Raw genomic sequence first — 26,452 nt, forward strand, 5'->3', positions numbered from 1 at the left:
TGTTTGTCAAATTCAGATGTCAATGAAGAACTTCCAGCTAGAAGAAAACGAAATCGTGAAGATGGGGAAAAGACATTTGTTGCACAAATGACAGTATTTGATAAAAACAGGTAATGCTGATGGACGAGTGAAGCTCCCATAAGGTTCTAGATATTTTTATTATGAAGCAGAATGTAATGGTGGTATTATTTCTTTGCCTTTGTTTCTCTTTAGTCTTATGACTGAAAAAATTTAAAAATGCTAATACTTTTTTCTTCATTACAAAGAAAGCAATAAATACAAGTGAGGAATTATTTGAATGGTTCAGTTAAGACTATTAATTTGGCAGGTGTTTTTTGAGTGTCTCCTCCTTGCCAGACACTGTTCTAGTGAAAAAAACAACAAAATCTTTGCATTCGTGGAGCTTAACTTTAGTGGAAGAAACATACATCACTCCTCTAAAAAATTAGATTAACTGATATCCCTTAGTTATGAGTGCTTTGAAGGAAAATAAAAAGAATAGATGGTTATTTTATAGGGACAAATCTCTGAGAGAAGGTAAAATATGAACGAATGAAGTGAGCCCTGTTTTGAGATTACATATTTACTAAAATTAGAAAGAAAATTGTGTGTAATCATTGTATGGTTCTCCATGTGCATTTAGCACAGAGTAGCAAAGAACACTTGGTTTTATAATCATCTTGGCAGTTTTCATTTGAAAATGAAGCATCTTAGTGCCAGTAAAAGAAGATATAGGAGGCAACTGCAGCATTCTTTGACAGGTGAAACTTTTACATGACTTTTTTCTTGTCCCAGGCTGCTCACTGGTAGTTCATGCAGTTCATTGTCATGTAGAGGAGAAAGAGCCAAGTGTAGCACTAGTACATTCCTTGCACTCTTTAAAAAGTTTAAGAGTGTTTCTTTAATATCATTTACTAGCCACCACATAAAGAAAGGTATTGGCTTTTAATGGGAAGGCAAAGATGTAGTAATAAACCCATTGATTTTTTCTACCAAATTGTCTTAGAATATGTTTCTTAATACTACTACTGGCAGAACAAATATAGTATCTTTTTAAAATCAGAAATTTGAATGTGGATCAAAATTTATGGAAAACAAACATATATATAGTAGGAGATAGCAGTTATGTCTGAGAAGCAGTGAGGATATGGTGTACTGGGCTTCATTGATGTTGGTAAATGTTATTTCTTAGGCAGCATGGGGAGCTATGTTGTTGTGTTCTTTTTTAAATTCTGTACATATATATTACCTTACACATGATATTAACATATGCTTAACATATACTTTACACATATATGAATATATTCCTTGTATATGGGAAATACTCCTTTTTATTTAATGATCGAATGTACCAAGAAAAACCATGGGAGCATTTTCCCCCAACTTCTTTTGGAAACTCCAAACCTACAAAAAAAGTTGAACAATATAGGTAACTAATGCCTATATACCCTTCATCTAGTTTCATCCATTAACATTTTACCACATTTAACTTTATTTGTATGTATTTTGTTTTTGTGATGAACCATTTGAAAGTTTGATTATGACACTCTTACTTCATTCCCCCTAAATATTTAAGGATGTGCCTCCTAAGAACAAGAATATTGACCTCCATAACCACAATACACCTATAACGTTAAGGGAATTTAACATAATATAAAACTGTCTTCCCAGTTGACCCCAGTAATGTCCTTTATAGCTCTTTCTCCCTTACACCTGCATTGAGAACTATGATCTATAGCCACTTGTCATATGCCATATCTATTAGTCTCCTTGAATTTGGAATGGTCGTCCAGTTTTTGTTGTTGTTGTTGTTGTTGTTGTTTTAAAGTATAGGCTTGCAGAATGTCTCAATTTGGGCTCTTGTGGTTGGTTCCTTAATAATTAGATTCAAATTAGATAAACATTTTGGGCAGGAACTAAATAGTTATGTGTTCTTTGCACATCACAGACACAATATTTGATCACTTGGTTAAGGTGGTATCACTATATTTGTCCATTGTAACAGTACACCTTTTCCCTTTAGTTAATTAATGTGTAATCTCTATGGTAAGATATGAAACTGGGTAAATGTCCTTTTCACTCCCTTTCCCAAAGCTGCCCTTTCCCCAGCAGTTTGGCATCCATTGAGGATTCTTGCGTTATTAGTTGGTAACTTCTATCATTTTTTCCATGTTTATTGGTAGTTTCCTGTAAAGAAGAGCATTCTTTCCCTTAACTTTAAAAAAAATTAACAGATTCCATTTTTATTCAATCTCTTTTAATGTATTCATGTGGTTATTCATTTTAATGCTAAAATTGTCCTAAATTTGATCAGGAGAAGCCCCTCTGAGCAGGCTCCTTGTATTTGTTTTGACTTACGTATTTATTTATCCTTATTTTCTGAAATAGTAAAATATCCCAGGTTTACGTTCCCCTTTTTCTACCTCTGTTCTGAAATTGGTCATTTCTTCAAGGAGTCTTGGTTCTTTTTAGTAGAAGAAAGTACTGTATTTTACCATGTATAATGCACTCCAGGGTATAATGTACACCCATGTTTTTGGCCCACACTTTCAGGGGGGAATCTTTAAGTTTTTTAATTCAGTTTTTAATTAATATTTAGAAACAAAACTGATTATCCTATTTCAGGATATTATTTTGCATACAGATATCATTGCTTTCCAGAGTTACGCTTTTAATCTATAAGCATAAATAAAGGAATTAAAAACATTTATGTAGATACGGAATTAGTGTTATCCATGTATAATGTACATCCTTATTTTTCCCTCAGATATTTGGGCAATATGCACATTATACATGGCAAAATGTGGTATTTGCAAGCAAAGATCTGGGGAGTTAGGTGTGTAAAAATTCTTAATCTCAGAGAAATTAAAGTCTCCTTAAAGAATAACTACAACTCAAAAGCTATGTAGAAAAAGTATGAAATATTGAACAAAATAAAAATTTCTGAAAACCAAGTCAAGAATGACAGGTCTGAAAAATTAATTTTAACTAATACTGTAGTTGGATGTCTTGTTCCTCTAACATAAAAAGATCATACTAAGTAAAAAAAAAAAATACCACAGCCCCTTAGAAAAATGAGCCAGAGATACAATAAAAATGTTTACAAAGAAAGAAACTATTATGGTTCTTAAACAATTAAGAGATAAGACATCTGTATATAAAAGTACACTGAGATGTCATTTTTTTTCACTTACCAGTTTGGCAGAGATCAAAAAAACTTGATAAAGCACTATTGATCAGGCTTTGGGGAAAAAGGGCCTCCTCATACATTACAGGTAGGAGGGTAAATTCGATTGAACCTATCAAATATGCAACCATAAAATAGAATATTATGTAGATGCATGAGGGAAGCTCCTTTACAATTCAGAATTATATGAATGTATTACCTATGTAAATAAAATTAGCTTTTTAAATACTAAGTTAAAATAGCTTTTCTGATAGACTATTGGAGTAGCATAAATTCAAGTAGTACAGCATGAGGACATAAATTCTTAAGTCTCAAAATCATTGTGTTAAGAGTCAGTCTTTGGAGATGGACTACCTGGATTTAAGTGCTAGCTCTGGCTACTTTGTCATCTTAAGGCAAGTTACTTAACCTCTCTAATTCTTCATTTTTTGTCTTCCGAAAAATTGGAAGTAATAGCATCTTCATAGAGCTGTTGGGAAGACTGTGTAAAGTCTTTAAAACAGTGCCTGGCACATCGTAAGCACTCAATAAATGTTAGCTATTAGCACCTAACAGAGTTCTCTAAGACTGATGAAGAGATGCTAGATTCTTCTTGATATATACAGTAAATTATTGAGCATGATTGAAGAATGGTGTTTAGGTGGTAGTGTTACCAGTGTTTAAAAGTATGGAAAAATAATATAAACTATATATACACACATATATATATGTACAGACACATTAAAACTAAACTGTAGGTATGAGTATAATTTAGTTAATTCTTCGCTTCAGCTGGTATTTCATTTATTCATGAAATGTTTATTGAGCACCTATATGTGCCAGGTGCCCCTAGGATCTTACCATTATTAGAGTTATCATTATAATCATAAATTGGATTACTGGTCAAGTATAAAAGTCAAGAACTCTAGTTCAAATATTACAATAGTTAAAAATAACAGAAGCATAATTCTTAGTGGTCCCCTAAGGCAAGTATTATAACACTCCCATTTTTGCAAGTATAAAGCCTGCACATATACTTTATACTTAATGTTTAAAGCTCACTAAGTTTTGAGACCTTAGGTATATTATACTTTAAATGTTTAAAGTTATATCTGAGTAGCTACATTAATAAAATAATTATCTAGTAATAGTTAATAGTGGAAATCATTAAAATTGCCTTTGTCAAGAATGGAGTATAGGTATATTTTAAAATCTTGTTGGGTATATAAGCTAGTTCATAAATTTAATAAATGCTTTTTAGTGTAAATCTAAAGATGTAGAATTTGTGTACTTATAATAATAACACAGGTTACTTTAAAGTGTATGTGTTTGTCTAACAGGCGCTTACAGCTTTTAGATGGGGAGTATGAAGTAGCCATGCAGGAAATGGAAGAATGTCCAATAAGCAAGAAAAGAGCAACATGGGAGACTATTCTTGATGGGAAGGTATGGACTGCTTAGAAGGTTGAGCACGTTATAGATATGAACTCCCATATTTTATTGATGGTTTCTCCCCCAAATGCAAATTCATGTCGGAAGTAGAGTCCTTTGTTTTTGTACTTGGAAAGAAAAATTATCTAGTCAGCAAATTTAATGGAAGCATCCTCCTTGGAGCCAGACCAAGTTCAGATTTTTCACTCCTAGGTATGTGGCATCTGGCAAGTTACTTAAACTTTGTGTCTCAGTTTTTTCATCTGTAAAATGAGGCATAGAATTAATGGATTAAATGAAATAATGAAGTATGTTTAACAGCACCGTGCCTGGCATAAAATAAGTGCTCAATAAATGTTAATTGCTATTTTAAATCCCATTCAAAGCAACAGTAGGTAAAATAATGACTAGAAATAAACTTATCAAGAAATCTGCAGAACTTAAATGAAGCACACTTAAATTCTTCTGAGATTTAAATAGGCATACATACATTTCTTGAATAGGCAGGCTCAGTGGAATGTCATTTATTTCTGACTATATTAGGTCAGTGTATTATCACAAGCAAACTCCTAAAAAGATTTTTTAAGCATTAAAATTAATCTCAAGTAAACCTAGAACCATATGTAATAATATTAAGGAAAACTATGGAAAAGTTTTCTGAGAACCTTTACTTACCCTTACCAGAGGGTAGAACATACTAAAAGTTAAAAGTACTTAATTGGTATGGTGTAAGCATAGGAGTAGACAAGCACACCACTGAAGCACAGTTCTGAAATCATTTCATATACATTTGGGATTTAGTCATGATAAAATAGGCATTAGACCTGTGTGGGAAAGAAAGACTACTCATTACTTGTGACAGCTGGTCTCTAGCCAACTGGAAATAAACTTAGACCTAATAAATTCCAGAAGGCTCATAAATGTAAATGCAAAAATGAACAATACATATCCAAAAATGTAGGTAAATACTCATATAATCTTGCTATGAGGAAAGCTCTTCAAAACGTGATGCAGCAGCTAAGAAGCATATAATAAAAATGACTACAGTGAATTCTTTTTAAATATAAAAACCTGAATTTGAAAACAAATGATGAACTGCAGAAAATATTTGTAACATACCAAAGGCTAATATGAATGTATAGTCTTATAAATCAAGAACAAAACAGTAAGCAATCTAATTAGAAAAATGGCTAAAGGACAGTCAAGCAGTTCTTAACAAATATAAGATGGCCAGAAAATTCAAAAGTATTCTAAGACATGCACATGAAATCAGAGATACATCTTTTGAAAAAATTTAAATGATTGACAGTTTATAGTTGGGTATGTGAGGACACATACCCTCAAATAATGCTTTAATGTAAGAATAAGTTGGTACATCCCTACTGTAGGGCAGATGGACAATATGGGTAAAATTTTAAATTGTATATTTATATAGTCATTAACAATTTTACTTCCACCATTTTGTAACAAGATGGTAACTGAAAAGATAGAAGTAACAAGTCTTGTCAAAATTGTTAAATACTGAATAATAAGAAACACCTTAGCCCTGGCCGGTATGGCTCAGTGGATTGAGCTCCGGACTGCTAACTGAAGGGTTGCCAGTTCAATTCCTAGTCAGGGTACATGCCCGGGTTGCAGGCCAGGTCCCTGGTGGGGGGCACTTGAGAGGCAACCACACATTGATGTTTCTCTCCCTCTCTTTCTCCCTCCCTTTCCCTCTCTGGAAATAAATAGATAAGATTTTTTTTTTTTTTTTAAGAAAAAGGCATTATTGTAAAAAGCCATTAAAAAGAATACTTTTCATGATATTTAATTTTTATGTAATAATTAATATGTACTTCCACTATTACTAAAATGATAATAGTGACTAAGTTGTAGGTGATAGGATTTCAAGTAATTTTTATTTCTTTATACTTATTTATGGTGTTTGAATTTTCTACAGGTATTATCTTTATGTTTTAAATTTCTTATTTAAAGTTTGTTTGGTTTATCCATGAGAAAATAAAGATTATATCTATGTGGGTTGTTGGTTTTTCCCAAGAAATTGAGACAATATGAAATGGCACCCTTTTAAATCAAATCATAAGGATTTGCTTCTTTTTAAAAACTCTGTGGTATTGTTTTAAATAAGGGTCCCATAAACCAGTGCTATTATAATGGATAATTTTTTAAAAACTTTTTTTACATTTTCAAAAATGTTGTAATGGATATATTTATATGTGTATCTTTTTGCATTGCAAGTATATTTATAAGATAAATTCTTAGATATGGCCCTGGCTGTTGTGGTTCAGTGGATTGAGGGCCAGCCTGAGAGCCAAATGGTCATTGGTTCAATTCCCAGTCAGAGCACATGCCTGGGTTGCAGGCCAGGTTCCCAGTTGGGGGTGTGCAAGAGGCAACCACACATTGATGTTTCTGTCCCTCTCTTTCTCCCTCCCTTCCCCTTTCTCTAAAAATAAATGAATAAAAACTCTTTTTAGAAAAGATTATCTTTAAAAAAGAAATAAATTTTTATCTAAAAAAAAGAAATTCCTAGATACAGACTTACTATGTCAAAACTAGTTCATGTGATCATATTTTTGTCTCATTCTAGTCTAAAATTTAGTTTTAAAAGGATTATTTGTAATGAAGATACAGAAGGAGTTTAGGCTTTTATGGCAGCAAAATATATAGGAGCTCATATGTCCAAGAGACAGTTGGAGATATATGGGTTTAGAACTCAAGTATAAAAGAATGGAGAACCAATCTGGGATTCCCAAATAATAGGTAAATCCTGGAGGATGGGTAGGAGATAGGGAAACATGGCTAAATGTTAGCTGGGAACTAAGAAAAACAAGAAAAGAGTAAGTAGTCTTTAAGTGATGAGAGGTGAAGGAGGAAAGCCAAGATAAAGTTCATTGTGCCAAAACCTAAAGAAGAGAAGCAAGGGTAGCCACCAGTGAAGCTAAGAGAAGTCAAGGGAAATTACTGTTATAACTGTTCTTTATAAAGTAATTAGTCTAACAGTGTCTGCAAACTGACAGGCTTGGGTACTGCAGTTTTATTGTTGTTTTTAAAGACATTTTTTAAAAATTTATTTTTAGAGAGAGGGGAAGGGAGAGAGAAAAAGGGAGAGAAACATCAATGTGTGGTTGCTTCTTGAGCGCCCCCTGCTGGGAGACCTGGCCTGGAACCCAGGCATGTGCCCTGACTTGGGAATCCAACCCTCAATTGACCCTTTGGTTCACAGGCTGGTGCTTAATCCACTGAGCCACACCAGTCAGGGCAAGACATTTTTAATTGGTTACCATCATAAAAATGGTAATATTTCACCCTGGCTGGTGTGGCTCTGTGGATTGAGTGCCAGCCTGTGAACCAAAGGTTTGCTGGTTCGATTCCCAGTTGGGGCACGTGCCTGGATTGTAGGACAGGTCCCCAGTTGGGGGCGTGTGAGGGGCAGCTGATTCAGTGTATCTCTCACACATTGATGTTTCTCTCCTCTTTCTTCCTGCCTTCCCTCTCTCTAAAAGTAAATAAACAATTTTTTTAATGGTAATATTTCCCATTAGAATTTGGGTTTCTGGCTTCCTTTGAAAAATATGAAATTCTGGCTGTGCTGGGCCAGTGTTTGCACATGGCAACATCTCAGCTACTGCTGTTAAGTGGCTACTTTTTAAAAACAATCTGAACTCTCCAGTACTTTGGATTTTCAAGGAAAAACTGTTGGTTTCAATCAAGTCCACATTAATTTATAAATGTTTTTTACGTTTCTACAGTGTCTTTCAATTCATTGTGTGGAATCTTCCTTCACTCTTTACATGTTTTTAAAATTTTTTTAGAGGCTGCCTCCATTTGAAACATTTTCTCAGGGACCTACGTTACAGTTCACTCTTCGTTGGACAGGAGAGACCAATGATAAATCTACAGCTCCTATTGCCAAGCCTCTTGCCACTAGAAATTCAGAGAGTCTCCATCAAGAAAATAAGCCTGGTTCAGTTAAACCTACTCAAACAATTGGTAAGAAAACATTGCTGTCAAAATAATGCTTTGCAGGGACAGGGCTTAAACTTTAGATTAATTTGTTTGTTGCTCCAAAAATTATTCTTTGGGAAATATTTGACTTATTTAGAGAGACAAATTATGAGCCATGGTAAATTAGAGTTCTTTTATATCAAACAAAGTTTTGTGTTAAAGTGCAGATCAACAATCCTGTATCTAAAACCTTTGTGTCAGATGTATCTGGGGATTTTTTTTTTTAAATTTTAGAAGCATGATACAGAATACAGTATACATGTCATATATGATATAACACCTCCGTATAAGGTCTGTAGATCATCTATGTTGACTTAGGACCGATTTTTCCACTTAACAAATTTGCCTCATATTCATGAATTAACTGTTGGTTTTCAAAATTTTTTAGATTTTGAACTTGCTACCTTGATAGAGCTTTGGGATTGTATGCTTTTTATACTTCATGTAAAACTTCGTATATGTTGTAGAACTGAATTCAGTATTGCAGAATGTTTTTGTAATGTTAGAGCTGGAAGAGGATCATCATAACCTGAATTTTGCCAGGTTAAATTTTCAGTAATTTTTTTTAAAGAGGGAATACATTTATAAATGGAGTTAGCTCTGCTGAGTTAAGGCCACTGATCTGTCATTTTGTATCTGCCTGATAGAAACACTGTCCTTGACCTGAGAGTATCCAGGTCTTAATCTGTTTAAAGAAGGCAGAAAGTTTAAGATAGCTGTCTTTGATATTGACCCCTGATGTACATTTATTGTGTGCAAGTCATTAATAAGAGTCAGGTTAAAAAGATTCTAAAAATGGCCTGTGTCAGAGAAAAGATTTCTTAAGTAAATTGTGGTCTGGGCACCTCTCAAAATGCTCTGTTGCCAGCCAAATAGGTGAAAAGAGTTTCAAAGAAACTGAGAAAAAAAGTTTTATACAAGATTGTATATGTAAAATAGTTGTATCAGTGAAAATAAAAACATTTTAAGTCTGTAAATAAATATACCATTTATTGATTATCTTTTGGATTTGGAATGATTTTGATAGTCATTTTTCACTTAATTTCTCTTCAGCCAACACTTGGTGGATGTCCATTCACTGCTTTGCATTGGGAGTAGAAAGACCAATCAAAACCACACTCTGACCTCAGAGTGCTTAAAACTGTACAATGACTATATATTATTATTTGGGGTTACTTTAATAATGATTCAGGATATAAGAGGTGTTTTTTAAAGGAAAAGTATGCCTCCTGCTAATAAAGACCTAAATATATGATTAGGAATATTAATTAAGGGGGATGTTCCCTTGAGGGTGAGAACAAAAATTGCATTAAATACCACAAGTAGGATTTTGTGAAACCTTTAATGTCTAATTATTTTCACAAGATATGTTACCTTGCTTAGAAGCAATTCTTTGAATTAAATATAAAAGTATGTATTTTCAGCTGTTAAAGAATCATTGACTACAGATCTACAAACGAGAAAAGAAAAAGATACTTCAAATGAAAACCGACAAAAATTAAGAATATTTTATCAGGTAAACATAGCTGACCTTTTTATAAGTAATCATGAAATGCTTTTGTTTTTGCGTGTTACATCTAAAATATTTTGGATAGTTAAATAAAAAGAATGTTTCTGTTTTTTCCTTTTAACTAATTTTAAAGGTGATATTGAAAAAATATTTTGAGATGTATAAGCTAGAGCTTTGCTTTTTTTGTTTGTTTGTTTTAAAGTTCCTTTATAACAACAATACAAGACAACAAACTGAAGCAAGAGATGACCTACATTGCCCTTGGTGCACTCTGAACTGTCGTAAACTTTATAGTTTACTCAAGCATCTTAAACTCTGTCATAGCAGATTTATCTTCAATTATGTTGTAAGTCACTTTTTATTTTTTCTTATGTCATACATTATAAGAGAATCTGTCTTTCAAAAATTGTATTTTGTACAGAGTACCTAAATTTCTGCATTTGATGGGTTGCTATATTGTGTGAATTACAATGAGTGATTCAGAGTTTATATATAGCACGCCTGTATTGACTCACATAATCCTCAGACCAGCCTTTTGAATTAAGTGGTGATTTCCGTATTCTTGTTCACACAAGAAATAATTTTTAAAAAGTTATCAAGCCAATAAATGGCATAGCCAGGATTTTAACGTAGATCTTTTTGACTCAGAGTTCTCTGACTTCCTGTTCACCATGCTGGTGTGTCTGGCTAATTATAGTTTACAAAACATTAAAAATTACAAGTATTCATCTTGCACATGTACTTAATGCCTCTTTTCAAATGCTACTAATTATGAGAAAGGGTGAGAAAGAGAACCACACATGCTTTTTAAATAAGTTTGGAATGCTGGGTATTCAGGATAGGATAATTGATAATTTTTTTTCCTAAACTCCTTGCCATTTTTGTTACAGTATCATCCAAAAGGTGCTAGGATAGATGTTTCTATCAACGAGTGTTATGATGGCTCCTATGCAGGGAATCCTCAGGATATTCATCGCCAGCCTGGATTTGCTTTTAGTCGCAATGGACCAGTAAAGAGAACACCTATCACACACATTCTTGTGTGCAGGTAGGGGAAAAGGCCATACAACAAAAGTTTATTCTCTGGCTTTATTGATGATAGTGGAGGAACAAAGGGGAGCATTAGCGAAGTCTCTGAGTGCTACACTGCTTTATATCCCTAGCTCCTTCTTCTGTGGGGTTTTCTTACTTCCTCCTTACAACTTTTTCCTGTTTTAAATGTTAATGTCACTACTGATGCCATGATTGGGGGTATTAAAGAATTCTCCTAGTAGATCTTAGGTACAAAACGGTAAGAAAGGAATGTAATCTATTTGGAGTGAAATATAAAGAGCCCTGTCCCTGTCACTTAATATTACATCAACATTTCTTTTCATTAGGCCAAAACGAACAAAAGCAAGCATGTCTGAATTTCTTGAATCTGAAGATGGAGAAGTAGAACAGCAGCGAACATACAGTAGCGGACACAATCGTCTGTATTTTCATAGTGATACTTGTTTACCTCTCCGTCCACAAGAAATGGAAGTAGATAGTGAAGATGAAAAGGATCCTGAGTGGCTAAGAGAAAAAACCATTACAGTGAGTATTATTTTTTATTATTATTTTGACAATGATTTTAGAATTTTATGATTAAATTACTTTGAAAACTGTTGTTTAATAATATGAATTAAACTTTTGACTTAGTATAAAGGAACTTTTTCTAAATTAAGGAATTTAGGAATACACAATTTATAATTGTGTCATTTAAATAGTTACCAAGGAAATACATATTTTCTTCTTGTGATTTAATAGTGTGTTCATATTATTTATAGGTAACTAGTTTTTAAGAAATGTTGCCACTTTGCTGTATAAAGAAGTTGTGGTATTTTTAGTTACAAAAAACTGCTTTTTACATTCTCACAATTTTTTCTTAGAAATACCAATTATATTTATTCTGCATTTAATAGGTGTTTTTCTTTTTCTTCCTTTGTAAACATTTTTTTATTTTTAGCAAATTGAGGAATTTTCTGATGTTAATGAAGGAGAGAAAGAAGTGATGAAACTATGGAATCTCCATGTCATGAAGCATGGGTAGGGTATTTCTAAATTTAAATATTCCATTTCTTTTATATCCTATTTGCTGCCTCACATTCTATAAATCTACGTCTGTTAGAATCTTATATAAAATTCTGTTTATTTAGATATAATGTGTCCTAAATCTTATCCTAATCCAAAGTATTATAATTGCATTGAGAAAAATGGTGATGCTCAGAGAATGTATAAAGAAGGTGCAAGCTCTAACAGCAGATTTTTATTTTTAATGTCCCAGTTTTTAATTTTCATTCATTTTATTGCCAGGGAATACAAAAATAAAATGCCAAGTGCTATATTCCTGGAAATCCTGCAAATTACTTATCACAGTTATTATCATAATTTAAAAAAAATTGCTTAATTATTCAGAATAAAATGTAACTAGCTTTTCTGATTTATTACCATTTCATAGGAGGCAAGGTAAAACAATCCTTATTTCTCATGCCTTTGTGGCCATAGTATGTTCCAAAGCATTGTTTTTCCTGCAGATCTGCCTCCTTCCTTGTGTGAACTATTTACTGTCAATACACATTTTCTTCTCTACCTTCATTATTATTAGATCCTCATTTAAAGCTTTCTTCTATAGCACCAGAGCCAGAGTTTTTTCATTTTTAGATAAGTGAAATAAATGGGAGGGAACACTTTTGTTTCTTTACTCTTGGGGAGTGAAGAGTTACTGATACATAAGATATCTGGGTGCATGGCCCATAACCTTTTTTGTATACATGTACTGCCTTCACCTAAGAATAATTTTCACATGTTTAGTGGATCCTCAAAAAGATCATACATATGGCTTGCAATAGCATTAAGTATTTACTATGTAGCTTTTTACAGAAAATATTTGCCTGTTCCCCCAGTTAGGGGAACTAAGTTAGGAGTCAAGTATGTATGCAGAGGCTTAGGTTAAATCTCTTCCTTTTGTCCTGATATGCCAGTTTAAAGATAAAATTTTAGTCACATTTTATTGAGTTCTATTTTAATTCTTTGATCTAAATGTTTTAGCACAGCTCTTGGGGTTCATTATATACCGGCATAATCAAGTTGGGGGGGTAGTTGGGTAGACTGTTCAGATATTTAAAAATTTTGTAGGCAGACCTTCTGGAGTCTGTTGTACTCTCAGTTCCAGTGGATGACTGGGCAGCCTTTCTTCTATTTGGTTCTCTCAAATTTTATTCATTGCACATGCCACCAACTCACTTTCCACCAACACAACCTCACTGTTGTCTCATTTGTTGTGACATCTTCATTTTTTCAGAGATTTACCATGAACTGAAAATGTAGAAAGACTGCTTCTGAAATAGGAAAGTATGTCAAAATCAAGGGACAGAATAAAGGGGATAGTGTGTATGTGTAGAATTAAAGTTGTGCTGGCAAAAGAAAATATTTTATACTTTTAATATTGCTATATGTGATTAGGAAAAACAAATGACATCTACTTAATAAGCTCTGGTTATATTACATCTCTAAATTTTTTAAGTGGTAAGCTCATTCAGGTTATTGAGTCTCACTTTCACTATAGTTTTACTTTTTGCTAAATCATCACTAGATTTGGATAGTCTTACTGTTCTATAATGGTTATCACTGTTCCATTTGACAAATGCTTTGTATCACTATTGATATTTTGTGTTGTTTTTATTAAATAGGTTTATTGCTGACAATCAAATGAATCACGCCTGTATGCTGTTTGTAGAAAACTATGGACAGAAAATAATTAAGAAGAATTTATGTCGAAACTTCATGCTTCATCTAGTCAGCATGCATGACTTTAATCTTATTAGCATAATGTCAATAGATAAAGCTGTCACCAAGCTCCGTGAAATGCAGCAAAAATTAGAAAAAGGAGAATCTGCTTCCCCTGCAAATGAAGAAGTCACTGAAGAACAAAATGGGACAGCAAATGGATTTAGTGAAATTAACTCAAAAGAGAAAGCTTTGGAAACAGATGGTGTCTCAGGGGTTTCAAAACAGAGCAAAAAACAAAAACTCTGAAAAGAAAAGACCTAACCCTGTGTTATGGACAAACACTGAAATTGCATTCTAGAAAGTTCAGCCTCTAGGAAGAGTTTGGGTTTTGTTTTTTAATCATAGGTTCCAAACAGGCATTGTTAGATGAAGTTAATGATTTCAACAAGGATATTTGTATCAGGGTTCTCCTTCACTTCATTGTATATCATTACATGTATATCAGTTTATTGATGTCATCAAAACATTCTCTTGTTTGAGCATGAAAAGCAATACTTCAAAGAAAGTATTTTTAACTTGAGCAATTGTCTTATGAAATAAATTGATAATGTAGAAATTTCATATATTTAAATTTTAATGTTTTTTGCATTTGTGATCGGCTTTTTTCCTATTTTGTAATTGTGAGACATTTTCATGGGGAGGGAAAATTGAAATGTGATACCCTTTTTTAAAAATTGGAGATTTTTGTGACATGTTACATTACCACTTGCAATTAAAACTTGATCCTTGATTTTGAAATCATTAATTTAAAATGAAAAATTACAACACAAGATCTTTTGCATTGCATACATTTGTTTTACAATTTTAAAATAGCACTTCTTCATCTTATGCCTGTTTGAGATATTAATTCTTCACGTTCTACAGTAAAATGTCATGTTGGTTTATAAGGTTACTTACCATTTGTTTTTATGTGGATAATTTTAGTGCATTGCTCACCCAGTATGTTTTTTAAACTTGAATGGTTTGCTGTTTATCCCCCCCACTTAGGTAATCAGATGGAAAATTAAACTGTCCACACTAGGATTGTAAATCAAGTGAAGAACAAATTTGAGATTTTTAAGATGTCACATTCAAGGGAAGAAACGTTCTATGAAAATAAACCAGAAAATGTTATTTTTTTCTTTGCAAGGATGTCTTTGTAATGTGTTTCACAATTAGAATATTCAGTACAGATGAGCTGACTTGAATTGTTTTGAGTAATTTGCCCTGTGTTATATGTGTTTTATGCACATATTTGCAGTTGGATTTTGTCCAACAAAAAGTGGTTTCACTACTGGCACATTAACAAACACCAATAGATTTTTATTCCAACAAGCACTGTGGTTGAGTAACATCACCTCAATATTTTATTATCCTTAAAGATAATTACATTTTCATATTCTTTATTTATAAAGGAACAATGCTGCTGTAAATACAGGTATTTTTAATTTTTTTATTTCATTCCATCACCATCAGATGCAGTTCCCTATTTTGTTTAATGAAGGGATATATAAGCTTTCTAATGGTGTCTTCAGAAATTTATAAAATGTAAATACTGATTTGATTGGTCTTTAAGATGTGTTTAACTGTGAGGCTATTTAATAGTGTGGATGTGATTTGTCATCCAGTATTAAATTCTTAGTTATTGATTTTTGTGTTAAAAATATAGGAAAGAGGGAAACTGCAGCTTTCATTACAGACTCCTTGATTGGTAAGCTCTCCCAATGATGTTACAGTAAACTCTGATCATGCCTCTGGATAGTGGATGTTGAGCATTTCTCTCGGGCTTTAATTTGCTAAAGCTGTGCACATATGTAAAAAAATAGATTATTTTAGGGGAGATGTAGGTGTAGAATTATTGCTTATGTCATTTCTTAAGCAGTTATGCTCTTAATGCTTAAAAGAAGGCTAGCATTGTTTGCACAAAAAGTTGGTGATTCCCTCCCCCAAATAGTAATGAAATTACTTCTGTTGAGTAAACTTTTTATGCCATCTTATAATAAAAGCTGAAAAATCCCTTTGTTTCTATTTATAAAAAAATGCTTTTCTATATGTACCCTTGATAAGAGATTTTGAAGAAATCATGTAAGATGATAAAGCATTTGAATGGTACAGTAGATGTAAAAAAAAATCAGTTTAAAAGAACGTTTGTTTTTACATTAAATGTTTATTTGCAATCAAATGATTTTGTACATAAAGTTCAATAATATAAAAGTTGTATTCGTTTTGTGTTTATTTTATGGATTGTTAATGTATGCACTAAAACTTTGGCTTGTTAGCATAGTAAGGATGCAGTAGTACATACATCAGTCAGAGTTAATAAATTTAGAAGGGACTTCCCAGCCTCCAACACTGAGAAGGAAATGTCATTTGTTTCAGCCAAAGGGAAAAAATTAAGAAAACAGCTTAATGTGAAACCTGCTTTCAGTTTTAGTAATGTCAATTTCAAATTAAGTATGTTATTTATAGTAGTACACATGTCAGTATAGAAAGTTACCCATCTTTAGTTGTGGATTCTTTTTTCATTTCCTTTTTAATGAAAAAGAATATCTTGACTTTCAAAAAGCTCAGACTAGAGAGGAATACAAATGATAGTTATAAAGTGATATTGTGTGATACAATTATATACTACATGCCATGAGGTCAATAGTTGTAGAAGTTAACTCTAAGAGTTGGGGAAAACTTGACAGAAGAGTTCACAATTCAGCTGGTCTTGCCTTATTTACTAGTAATAGCATTTTGTACAGGTTTTTGTTTTTGAGCTGATGCCCCTCTTTTCCCAGAGCTCACCATGTGCATTCCTTTTAAGCACTTGATTCCATTTCATTAGACTGCTGTGTCCATCTCACTGACCTTAGTACTAATGATCTTAGCTGGTACTGGTATTTGCTGACATGAGGGCTTTATATGCCATAGTAAAGATCTGGAAGTAGAAATTTACTGCATAGATATGAAAAACCAGTATGTATATTATTTTTTAAAAATTAATTTAGTTTTAGGGGGAAGGGAAAGAAACATCTGTGTGTGGTTGCCTTTTGTGCACCCCCTACTGGGGACCTGGACTGCAACCAAGGCATGTGCCCTGACAGGGAATCTAACTAGTGACCCTTTGATTTGCAGGCTGGTGTTCAACCCACTAAGCCACACCAGCCAGCGCCCAGTGTGTATTTTAGGTGAGCCACAGTTACAAGAATTTGGGAGGGGAGAATTTCTACACTAGAATGTATAACTCTGCCTGTCATGAAGTGTTTAAGAAGGTAAAATTGTTCAACAGTACTGCAATACAGAGGAATGAAAATGCACTAACAGAGTGATGAAGCCAAGAAAGAAGTTTCAAAAAGGAAGCAGTCCCATAACAGAAAATGAGTAAAATGGCAATTTCAAGGGAATTAAGTAATAGCAAACAGGGTTAATGAGTTTATTAAATGGGAAATGAGCTGGAGAAATATATCACAGAGTATGTGAAAAATGGGGCTATAGCAAGAGGGAAACAGACAATGGAAGATTCTGGGGAGAGTGAGTGGGAAGGTTGAGTATAGTTGCAGACAGGAAGAAAAAGACCAAGAGAAAAGTTGCCAGAAAAAGGAGTAAGATCAAGAACACGTGGATTCACCCTGGGTGGCATAGCTCAGTGGACTGAACTCGGGCTGCGAACCAAAGCATCGCAGGTTCGATTCCCAGTCAGGACACATGCCTGGGTTGCAGGCCACATCCCCAGTAGGGGCCATGTGAGAGGCAACCACACATTGATGTTTCTCTCCCTCCCTTCCCTTCTCTAAAATAAATAAAATCTTTAAAAAAAAACAACATGGATTCAGCTTGCTAAATAAAGTTGGCTAGTAACACTTGGCAAGGAATGGGGAAATAGGCGCTCAAGACATTGGTGGTAACTGAAAAGTAAAATTTAAAATACAGCACTGAAGAGATGGAACAAAAGTAAAAATATTTTTAAGCACGTTTTTGGTGGGAAAATAATTGGTACAATCTCTAGAGAGAGCAATCCAGTACTTTTCTATTAAAATGCATTTAACCTTTGCCCAAACTCACCATCTTTAGAAATTTGTCTTAGAGGCCAAGTAGGGAGACAGAATTTTTACCCCACCAGGCAGTGATGAGGAGCCCTACCCAGGCTGGACTTCCATTCCCATGAGCAGTAATGATGTGTCTCTCCTCTTCCTCTCAGATGGGGTGGTTCAGAAAAAGCCTGGTGGAGTCAGAACTTTCCTGCCTAAAGTGCTGGGACGACCCCAAATGCAGTGTCAGTGGAGATCACGTAGGGAACCAGAACTCCCACACCAAGTGCAGCAGAAGTAACTAAGAGTCTCCTAGTGGTTGTCAGTGGAGGTAAGTGGAAGTGACACTTCTATTACCTCCATTTGGAAGTAATGAGGCAGCGCCCTCCCCCCTCAATCTTCTGCTAGAGTGATGTCAAAAAGCCAGCTTTCAAAGGTGTAAATAAGATCCAAAGTCTCAAAACACAAAAATGTCCACATTTCAATAGAAAAACACTTGTCACAGCAAGAACCAGAAAGATCTCCAACTGAATGAAGACAACAGATAACAACACTTGGCTGACAAAGATATTAGAACTAACTGCAAAGATTTTAAAGCAGCTGCATTAGTTTTCTCCAGAAAAAAAAGAATCAATACAAAATTATGGAAGCTGAGAAAGCTCATGATCTGCCTTCAAGGTGGGAACCCAGGAAAGCCAGTGGTGTAGATTGCAGTCCAGGTCCGAAGGCCCTAAAGCCAGGAGTGCAGAAGATGCATGGCCCAGCTCATCAGGCAGAGACTGAATTCAACCTGTCTCTGCCATTTTGTCCTATTCAGGCCCTCAGCAGATTGTATGATGCTCACCCATGTTGGGGAGGGCCATCTGCTTTACTCAGTCTATCAGTTCAAATGCTAATCTCTTCCAGAAACAGACATGCCCATTAAAATGTTTACCTACCTGAACATCCCTTATGCCAGTCAAGTAGACACCTAACACCACAATAAAAATGTTTCAATGAGGAATTATGGGCACACTTGAAACATGGGAAAATGAACAGCCTCAAGCAAATTAGAATACAGAAAATCTTAGCAGACAAATAGATATAATGAAAAGCCACATGGACATTTTAGAATTTAAAATTACAAAAAAAAATTTTGTTTTAAATAAAAAGCTCATAGGCCCAATAGTACAATGGAGGTGACAGGTATGAATCAGTGAACTGCAACAGAAATAACCTAATCTGAACAACACAGAGAAAACAGACTTGAAAAAAATAGAACCTAAGGAATCTGTGGAACTAAACAAAAGATGTAAATTTTATGTTACCGGAATCCCAGATGGAGCAGGAAAAAAAAAAAAACAGGGCTTAAAATAATGGCTGTAATCTCCCCAAATTTGGCCAGATACATAAAACTAAAGATTCAAGAAGCTGAGGAAAACAAGATAACCCCAAAGAAACCCATGTAAAAATACAATATTAAATGTCTAAAAACTGAAGACAACAGAGTGAAAGAAAAATGACACGTATCTATAAGGAAAATCAGAATGATAGCAGATTTTTTCTTATCCGAAACCACAAGAAGTAGCCTAATATTTTTCAAGTACTGAAAGAAAAGAATTGTCAACACTGAATCCTATGCTCAGTGAAAATATTCTCAAGGAAAGAAGAGAAAATCAAGACATTATCAGATGAAAGAAAACAGAATTTCACACTATCAAGCTTATCCTAAAAGAATAGTTAAAAGTGCTCTAAACAGAAGGAAATGATACAAGAAGGAATATTGGAACATTATGAACAAAGAAATAACATGGTAGCCCTGGCTGGTGTAGCTCAGTGGATTGAGCACGGGCTGCGAACCAAAGTGTCGCAGGTTTGATTCCCAGTCAGGGCACATGCCTGGGTTGCAGGCCACAGCCCCCAGCAACCACGCATTGATGTTTCTCTCTCTCTCTCTCTTTCTCCCTCCCTTCCTTCTCTAAAAATAAATGAATAAAATCTTTTTTAAAAATATTAAAGAAAAAAGAAATAACATGGTAAGCAGAAAACAGGCAAACACAATAGGCTTTCCATCTCTTCAGTTTTCTAAAATGTTATGGTTAAAGCAAAAGTTATAACATTGTCTGATGTGGTTCTAAATCTATGTGGAAAAAAAGAAAATTATGTTGTAAATTGGGGAAGAATAAAGCAAGGTAAGGATTCTATGTTTCACTTGAACTGGTAAAATCATGACACAAATACACTGAAAAGACATATATAGATAAATATACAAGCTCTGTCTAAAAGGTATCCAGCCATGTAACAGGAAAACTACAGGCATTTATTGAAGAAGATACAAGAAACATTGTACATAGGACAACAACATCTCAAGCCCCTTCAAAGTAGGCACCTTGGGCCCTCACATAGTTCTCCCAGTCGCCACCAGCTGCCCCATCAATGGTTTGACATCTCTTCCCTTTCAAAGGTCGTTTTAGTTTTGGGAAAAGACAGAAGTCACAAGTTGCCAAATCTGGACTGTAGGGGGCTAAGTCACCTGGGTGATTTGATGCTTTGCAAAAAAACCCAAAAAAACAAAAAAACAAAACTCTGCACAAGGGGAGAGTAGGGTGTCAGGGGATTAAATGCTAATGGAAAAAATATATACAATAAAGACTGAATTAAAAAAAAAAACCTCTGCATGAAATGTGACGCATAAGCAGATACATTGTCATGATGAAGTTGCCAATCGCCAGCTGGCCATAGCTATGGCCTTCCCAGTTATCCAAATAGTTTCCATGGAGGAATGTTCAAGCTTAATGCAAAATTTGATGTAGATTAGTTGCTCTACTCAGTCATTTTGAATGGGATGGCCACACAATTACACATGCTCACTCAAAAATGTCTACCACCCCCAATGACTAGGACAGTGAAGTTGTCATTGTTCACACATGCATATTCCAGTCAACTCTCTTTGGCTGCCAGGTTACACTGATGTCATGCAAACTATTCTCATTATATTAGCAATGACTGGGCTTTTTCCAGACAGGCCCATCATATAATGGATAAGTTATACATATACATACATACATACATATACATATATACATATCATACATGTGTAACATATAATACAGTATATTAATGCACACAGTAATTTATATATGTATATGGACATTACATATATTACATATACATAGATATTAATATATATGACCTAAACTATTAAAGTTATACAAAGAGAAATTCTTAAAAACACTACAGATATATCAAAATGAAATTCTAAAACATGTTCAAGTAACCGACAAGAATGCATAAAAAGGAAAGCAGAGAAATGAAAACCAGAGAGAAGAGAAAGCAAAAAAATAAAAATGGCAGTTAAGTCCTAACACATCAGTAACGTTACATGTAAACAGTCTAAACAGACCAAACACAGAGATTGACAGCATAAACAACAAAAAACAAACCATGACCAAACTATATGATGTCTCCAAAAAACTCACTCCAAATATGATACAGGCAAGTTAAAAGTAAAAGGATATAAAAATTTATATCATGCCAACATTAATTAGAAGAAAGCAGGGGGGACTATATTAGTATCAGATAAAGTACACTGTGAAGCCAAGAAAATTAGTAGAGACACAGAGGAACACTACAATACGATCAATCCACTAAGAATGCACAGAAATCCCAAGTGTGTGGTCATCAAACAAAAGAGGTGCAAAAGCTGAGTCAAAACTGACAAAAAGAAAGGCAAAAGAGACAAATCCACAATTATAACTGGAGACTTTGACATCACTCTCTCAAGAATTGAGAGTAACTAGACAGAAAATTAGAGCCCTGGCTAGGTGGCTCAGTTGGTTAGAGCATCATCCCAATATGCCAAGGTTATGGGTTCGATCCCTGCTCAGGGCACATACAGGAATCAACCAATGAGTGCAGAAATAAGTGGAACAACATATCGATGTTTCTCTCTCTCTCCCTTCCTCTCTCAAAATCAATAAATAAAAATTTTTAAAAAAAGAAAACTAACAGCAGAATACAGATTTTTCAAGTATTCAAAGAACATACATCAAGGCTGACCATATTCTAGGGCATGACATAAACCTCACAAATTTAAAAGAACTGAACTCATACAGAATGTGTTCTCCAATCACAACATAATCAAACTGGAAATCAACAGAAAGATAACAGGAAAATCTCCAAACACACATGGAAACTAAAAACATCCTTGGATCAAAGAGGGAATCTCAAGGGACGAAGGGAGGCTGAGTTTATCAAATTGACAGGATACAACATAAACATATAAAGATCAATTCAATATATTAGGAACAAGCATGTGGAAGCCCAAATTAAAAATATGCCATTTATAACCACTCAGAAAGAAACTCAGGTGTCAACATAACAAAATATGTACAAAACTTGTTTGTTGGAAACTACAAAATGCTGATGAAAAGAAATCAAAGATCTAGCCCTGGCTGGTGCGCCCAGTGGATTGATAACTGGACAGCAAAGCCAAAGGTCGCCGGCTCCCTTCCCAGACAGGCACATGCCTGGGCTGCAGGCCAGGTCCCCATTCGGGGGTGTGCAAGAGGCAACCGATCAATGTTTCTCTCCCTCTCTTTCTGTCTCCCTCCCCCTCTCTCTAAAAATAATAAATAAAATCTTTTTTTAAAAAATCAAAGATCTAAATAGGAGGAACATACTGAGTTCATGAATTGGAAAACTCAACACAGTAAAGAGATAAATTCTTCACTGTCATACAGGTTTAATGCAATTTCGATCAAAATTCCAGCAAAGATTTTTGTAGATAAAGATTACTCTAAAATCTGCATGAAAAGACAATGGAACTGGAATAGCTAAAACAATTTGGAAAACGATGAATAAGAGAGGAATCAGCTCTACCTGATTTTAAAATATTGTATAGCTCAGTAATCAGACTCCGCTGGTAGTGGCAGCGGGACAGACCCGCAGATTGATGGAACAGAACAGAGAACCCAGAAACAGACTCACACGAACATGCGCAACTGATTTTGACCAAGGTGCAAAAGCCATTCAGTGGAGGAAAGACAGCCTTTATAACAAACAGTACTAGAGTAATTGGACGTCTACGTGAACAGATATGTTCTCAAATGAACCTCAACCTAAGGCTTACACCTTATACAAAAATTAAATAAAAAATGTATCAGACTTAAATGTAGTATGTTAAACTATAAAACTTTCAGGAAAAAACATAGGAGAAAATCTTTGGGATCTAGGGCTAGTCAGAATTCTTCTTAGACTTGACACCAAAAGCCTGATCTTTAAAAGAAAAAATTAATAAATTGAACTTCATCAAAATTAGAAACTCTTGCTCTAGGAGAGACCCTGGTAATGGATGAAAAGACATGCCACAGACAAGATATTTGCAAATCACATACCCAACAATGCACTGCTCTCTAGAATACATCAAGACTACTAAAACTTAACAGTAAATAAACAATCCAATTACAAAATAAGTAAAAGACTGTTCACTGGAGCGGATTTACTGATGGCAAAAAAACATGAAAAGATGTTCCATGTCATTAGAAATGCAAATTAAAACCACAATGAGATATCACGACACATTTATCAGAAAGGCTAAAATAAAAAATTGAGAACCAATACCGAGGATTCAAAGAACACATTGCTAGAAGGAATGTAAAAATGGTGGAGCCCCTTACTGGAAATCAGTGTGGCAGTTTCAAAAAAGTAGGAAACATGCAACTTCTCCGTCCCCCTCGGGCCCTCACTGCAGGCTCGCTCACCCCCTCCTCCGCGAGTCTAGGGAGGGGATGCCCTCACGTACACCGTTCTTACCTCCATCACGGCTGCAAATGCTTTCCCTTCTGCTTCCAATGCCTGCAATGAGTTTATCAAATTTCTACTCATTTTTTAAGATCTACTTTACTCCCCGAGATCTTCAGGCAAATTCAATCTGTCCTTTCTCAGTGCTACTCCTGCAGTTTTCTACCGTTTATCCAGTGGTTGGTTATTATCCACACCTGGGGCTTTCCCCTCAGTTTCACCCCTCCCAGCAGCACAGCCGTGATGAGCTGTGGCTCCAGAGCGAATAGGTTGGGGCTACAGTCCTAACTACACTAGTCATTGGTCATGACCGTAGCCAAATTCAATCCTTTGAGCATAAATGTTCTCATTTGTAAGGTAGACATAATAGTAATGACAGTATATATGTATGATATGTAGATTAAATTGGATAATGAATACATTTGGAAAATTTAGCATTATGCTGATGTATACAGTAGAGGTTCAATAAATACCAATTTTTTTTTTAGATTTTATTTGATTTTTAGAGAGGGGAAGGGAGGGAGAAAAAGAGGGAAACATCAATGTGTGGTTGCCTCTCACACACCCACTACTGGGGACATGGCCTGCAACCCAGGCATGTGCCTTGATTGGGAATCAAACCAGCGACCCTTTGGTTCGTAGGCCAGTGCTCAATCCACTGAGCCACACCAGCCAGGGCTTCAATTTTTTAAAAATATATTTTACTAGCTATGCTATTACAGTTGTCCCATTTTTCTCTTTGTTCCCCTCTGCCCTGCAGACCCCCTTCCACCTGCATTCCCCCTCTTTAGTTCAAGTCCATGGCTCATAGATACAAGTTCTTTGGTTTCTATATTTCCTGTACTATTCTTAACCTCCCCTGTCTATTTTCTGCCTACCATTTATGCTACTTATTCTCTGTACCTTTTCCCCCTCTCTCTCCCTGCCACTCCCCTGTTGCTAACCCTCTATGTGATCTCCATTTCTATGATTCTGTTCCTGTTCTAGTTGTTGCTTAGTTTGTTTGTGGAGTTTTTTTCTAGGTTTTGTTGTTAATAGCTGTGAGTGTGTTGTCATTTTACTGTTCATATTTTTAATCTTCTTTTTCTTAGATAAGCCCCTTTAACATTTCATATAATAAGGGCTTGGTGATGATGAACTCCTTTAACTTGACCTTACCTGGGAAGCACTTTATCTGCCCTTCCATTCTAAATGACAGCTTTGCTGGACAGAGTAATCTTGGATGTAGGCCCTTGCCTTTCATGACTTTGAATACTTCTTTCTAGCCCCTTCTTGTCTGCAAGGTTTCTTTTGAGAAATCAGCTGACAGTCTGATGGGAACTCCTTGTAGGTAACTCTCTCCTTTCCTCTTGCTGCTCTTAAGATTCTCTCCTTTAATCTTGGGTAATGTAATTATGATGTGCCTTGGTGTGTTCCTCCTTGGGTCCAACTTCTTTGGGACTCTCTGTGCTTCTGGATTTTCTGAAAGTCTAAATCCGTTGCCAGATTGGGACATTCTCCTTCATTACGTTTTCAAATAAGTTTTCAATGTCTTGCTCTTCCTCTTCTCCTGGTACCCCTATGATTCAGATGTTGGAACATTTAAAGATATCCTGAAGGTTCCTAAGCCTGTCCTCACTTTTTTTTAATTATTGCTTCTTCATTCTGTTCTGGTTGAATGTTTATTTCTTCCTTATGATCCAAACCGTTGGTTTGAGTCCTAGTTTCCTTCCTGTCACTATTGGTTTCCTGTATATTTTCCTTTATTTCACTTTTCATAGCCTTCATTTTGTCCTCTCATTTGCAACCATATTCAACCATTTTTGTGAGCATCCTGATTACCAGTGTTTTGAACTATGCATCTGATAGGCTGGCTATCTCTTTGTCACTTAGTTGTGTTTTTTCTGGAGCTTTCACCTGTTCTCTCATTTGGGCCATTTTTTTTGTCTCAGCACACCTGTTATGTAGTAAGGGGCGGAGCCTTAGGTGTTCATCAGGGTGGGGCAACTCACGCTGCTGTCTTGTGATGCTGATGCTGTATGTGGGGGTCCAAGAGGGAACAATGCTGCTTGCTTTGCTCTCTGCGGGATTTCAGTCACTTTCCCCGCTACCCACAAGCAAACTGGGCCCTTCTGGTGCTGATTACCCAGGTGGGTAGGTTTGTGTACATTCTAGGACCCTCTGGGTTTCTCTAAGGAACTCTCCTGTGAGGCCGGTAGTTTCTCCTGCCACCACAACCCCCACAGATGTCTTCAGTCAGCGGTTTGAGGCTTTATTTCCCAGCATTGGAAATAAAAGGTTGCACGGTTTGTCTCACCTTTGTTGTTCCTCCTGGTTTATCTGCATGTGAATATGAGACTGCCTGGTCCTCCAGCCGCTGCTTTGCCACAAGTCCTCTCCATGAGGCTGCCCGTCTCCACCCCTCCTACCAGTCTGGATGAGTGTTTCTTCTTTAATTCCTTGGTTGTTGGACTTCCATACAGTTCAATTTTCTGTCAGTTCTGAGGTTTTTTTTGTTTTTAAATTTGTTGTGGTCCTTCTTTTGGTTGTGCGAGGAGGTACAATGTGTCTACGTACACAGTACAATACAATTATACACGTGCTCCATTTTGGCTGGAAGTCACTTCTACCCAATAAACATCAATTCTTATCATCGTTTTCATCACCCAAACTTTCTTGTCCCTCCAAGCACACAGACTTGGAATACTAGGTTCCTTTATCTATTTCAACAGAATGGCTTTTAACAAAATCTTCTGCTCACAGTTCAAG

At 35.2% G+C, this 26,452-nt stretch overlaps 1 protein-coding gene across 4 annotated transcripts in view; it reads left to right on the forward strand.

The window, feature by feature from the left end:
• The window catches only part of SUZ12 (SUZ12 polycomb repressive complex 2 subunit), a 40,523-nt gene extending 24,395 nt beyond the window's left edge, over nt 1–16,128 (forward strand). For 3 of the 4 annotated variants that reach the window (XM_028519524.2, XM_028519525.2, XM_036033390.1), the window contains 9 exons: nt 17–110; nt 4,507–4,612; nt 8,416–8,593; nt 10,033–10,124; nt 10,321–10,464; nt 11,009–11,166; nt 11,498–11,696; nt 12,109–12,188; nt 13,832–16,128. In XM_028519524.2, coding sequence (XP_028375325.1) covers nt 17–110; nt 4,507–4,612; nt 8,416–8,593; nt 10,033–10,124; nt 10,321–10,464; nt 11,009–11,166; nt 11,498–11,696; nt 12,109–12,188; nt 13,832–14,177 — 1,397 coding nt within the window. In that variant the 3' untranslated portion in view covers nt 14,178–16,128. The remainder of the gene's footprint in view (nt 1–16; nt 111–4,506; nt 4,613–8,415; nt 8,594–10,032; nt 10,125–10,320; nt 10,465–11,008; nt 11,167–11,497; nt 11,697–12,108; nt 12,189–13,831) is intronic. The other variant, XM_036033391.1, reaches the window with a different exon arrangement.
• The last annotated feature ends 10,324 nt before the right edge of the window (nt 16,129–26,452 follow it).

This window comes from Phyllostomus discolor, chromosome 8 (assembly GCF_004126475.2).
Source record: "Phyllostomus discolor isolate MPI-MPIP mPhyDis1 chromosome 8, mPhyDis1.pri.v3, whole genome shotgun sequence".
Lineage (NCBI taxonomy): Eukaryota > Metazoa > Chordata > Mammalia > Chiroptera > Phyllostomidae > Phyllostomus > Phyllostomus discolor.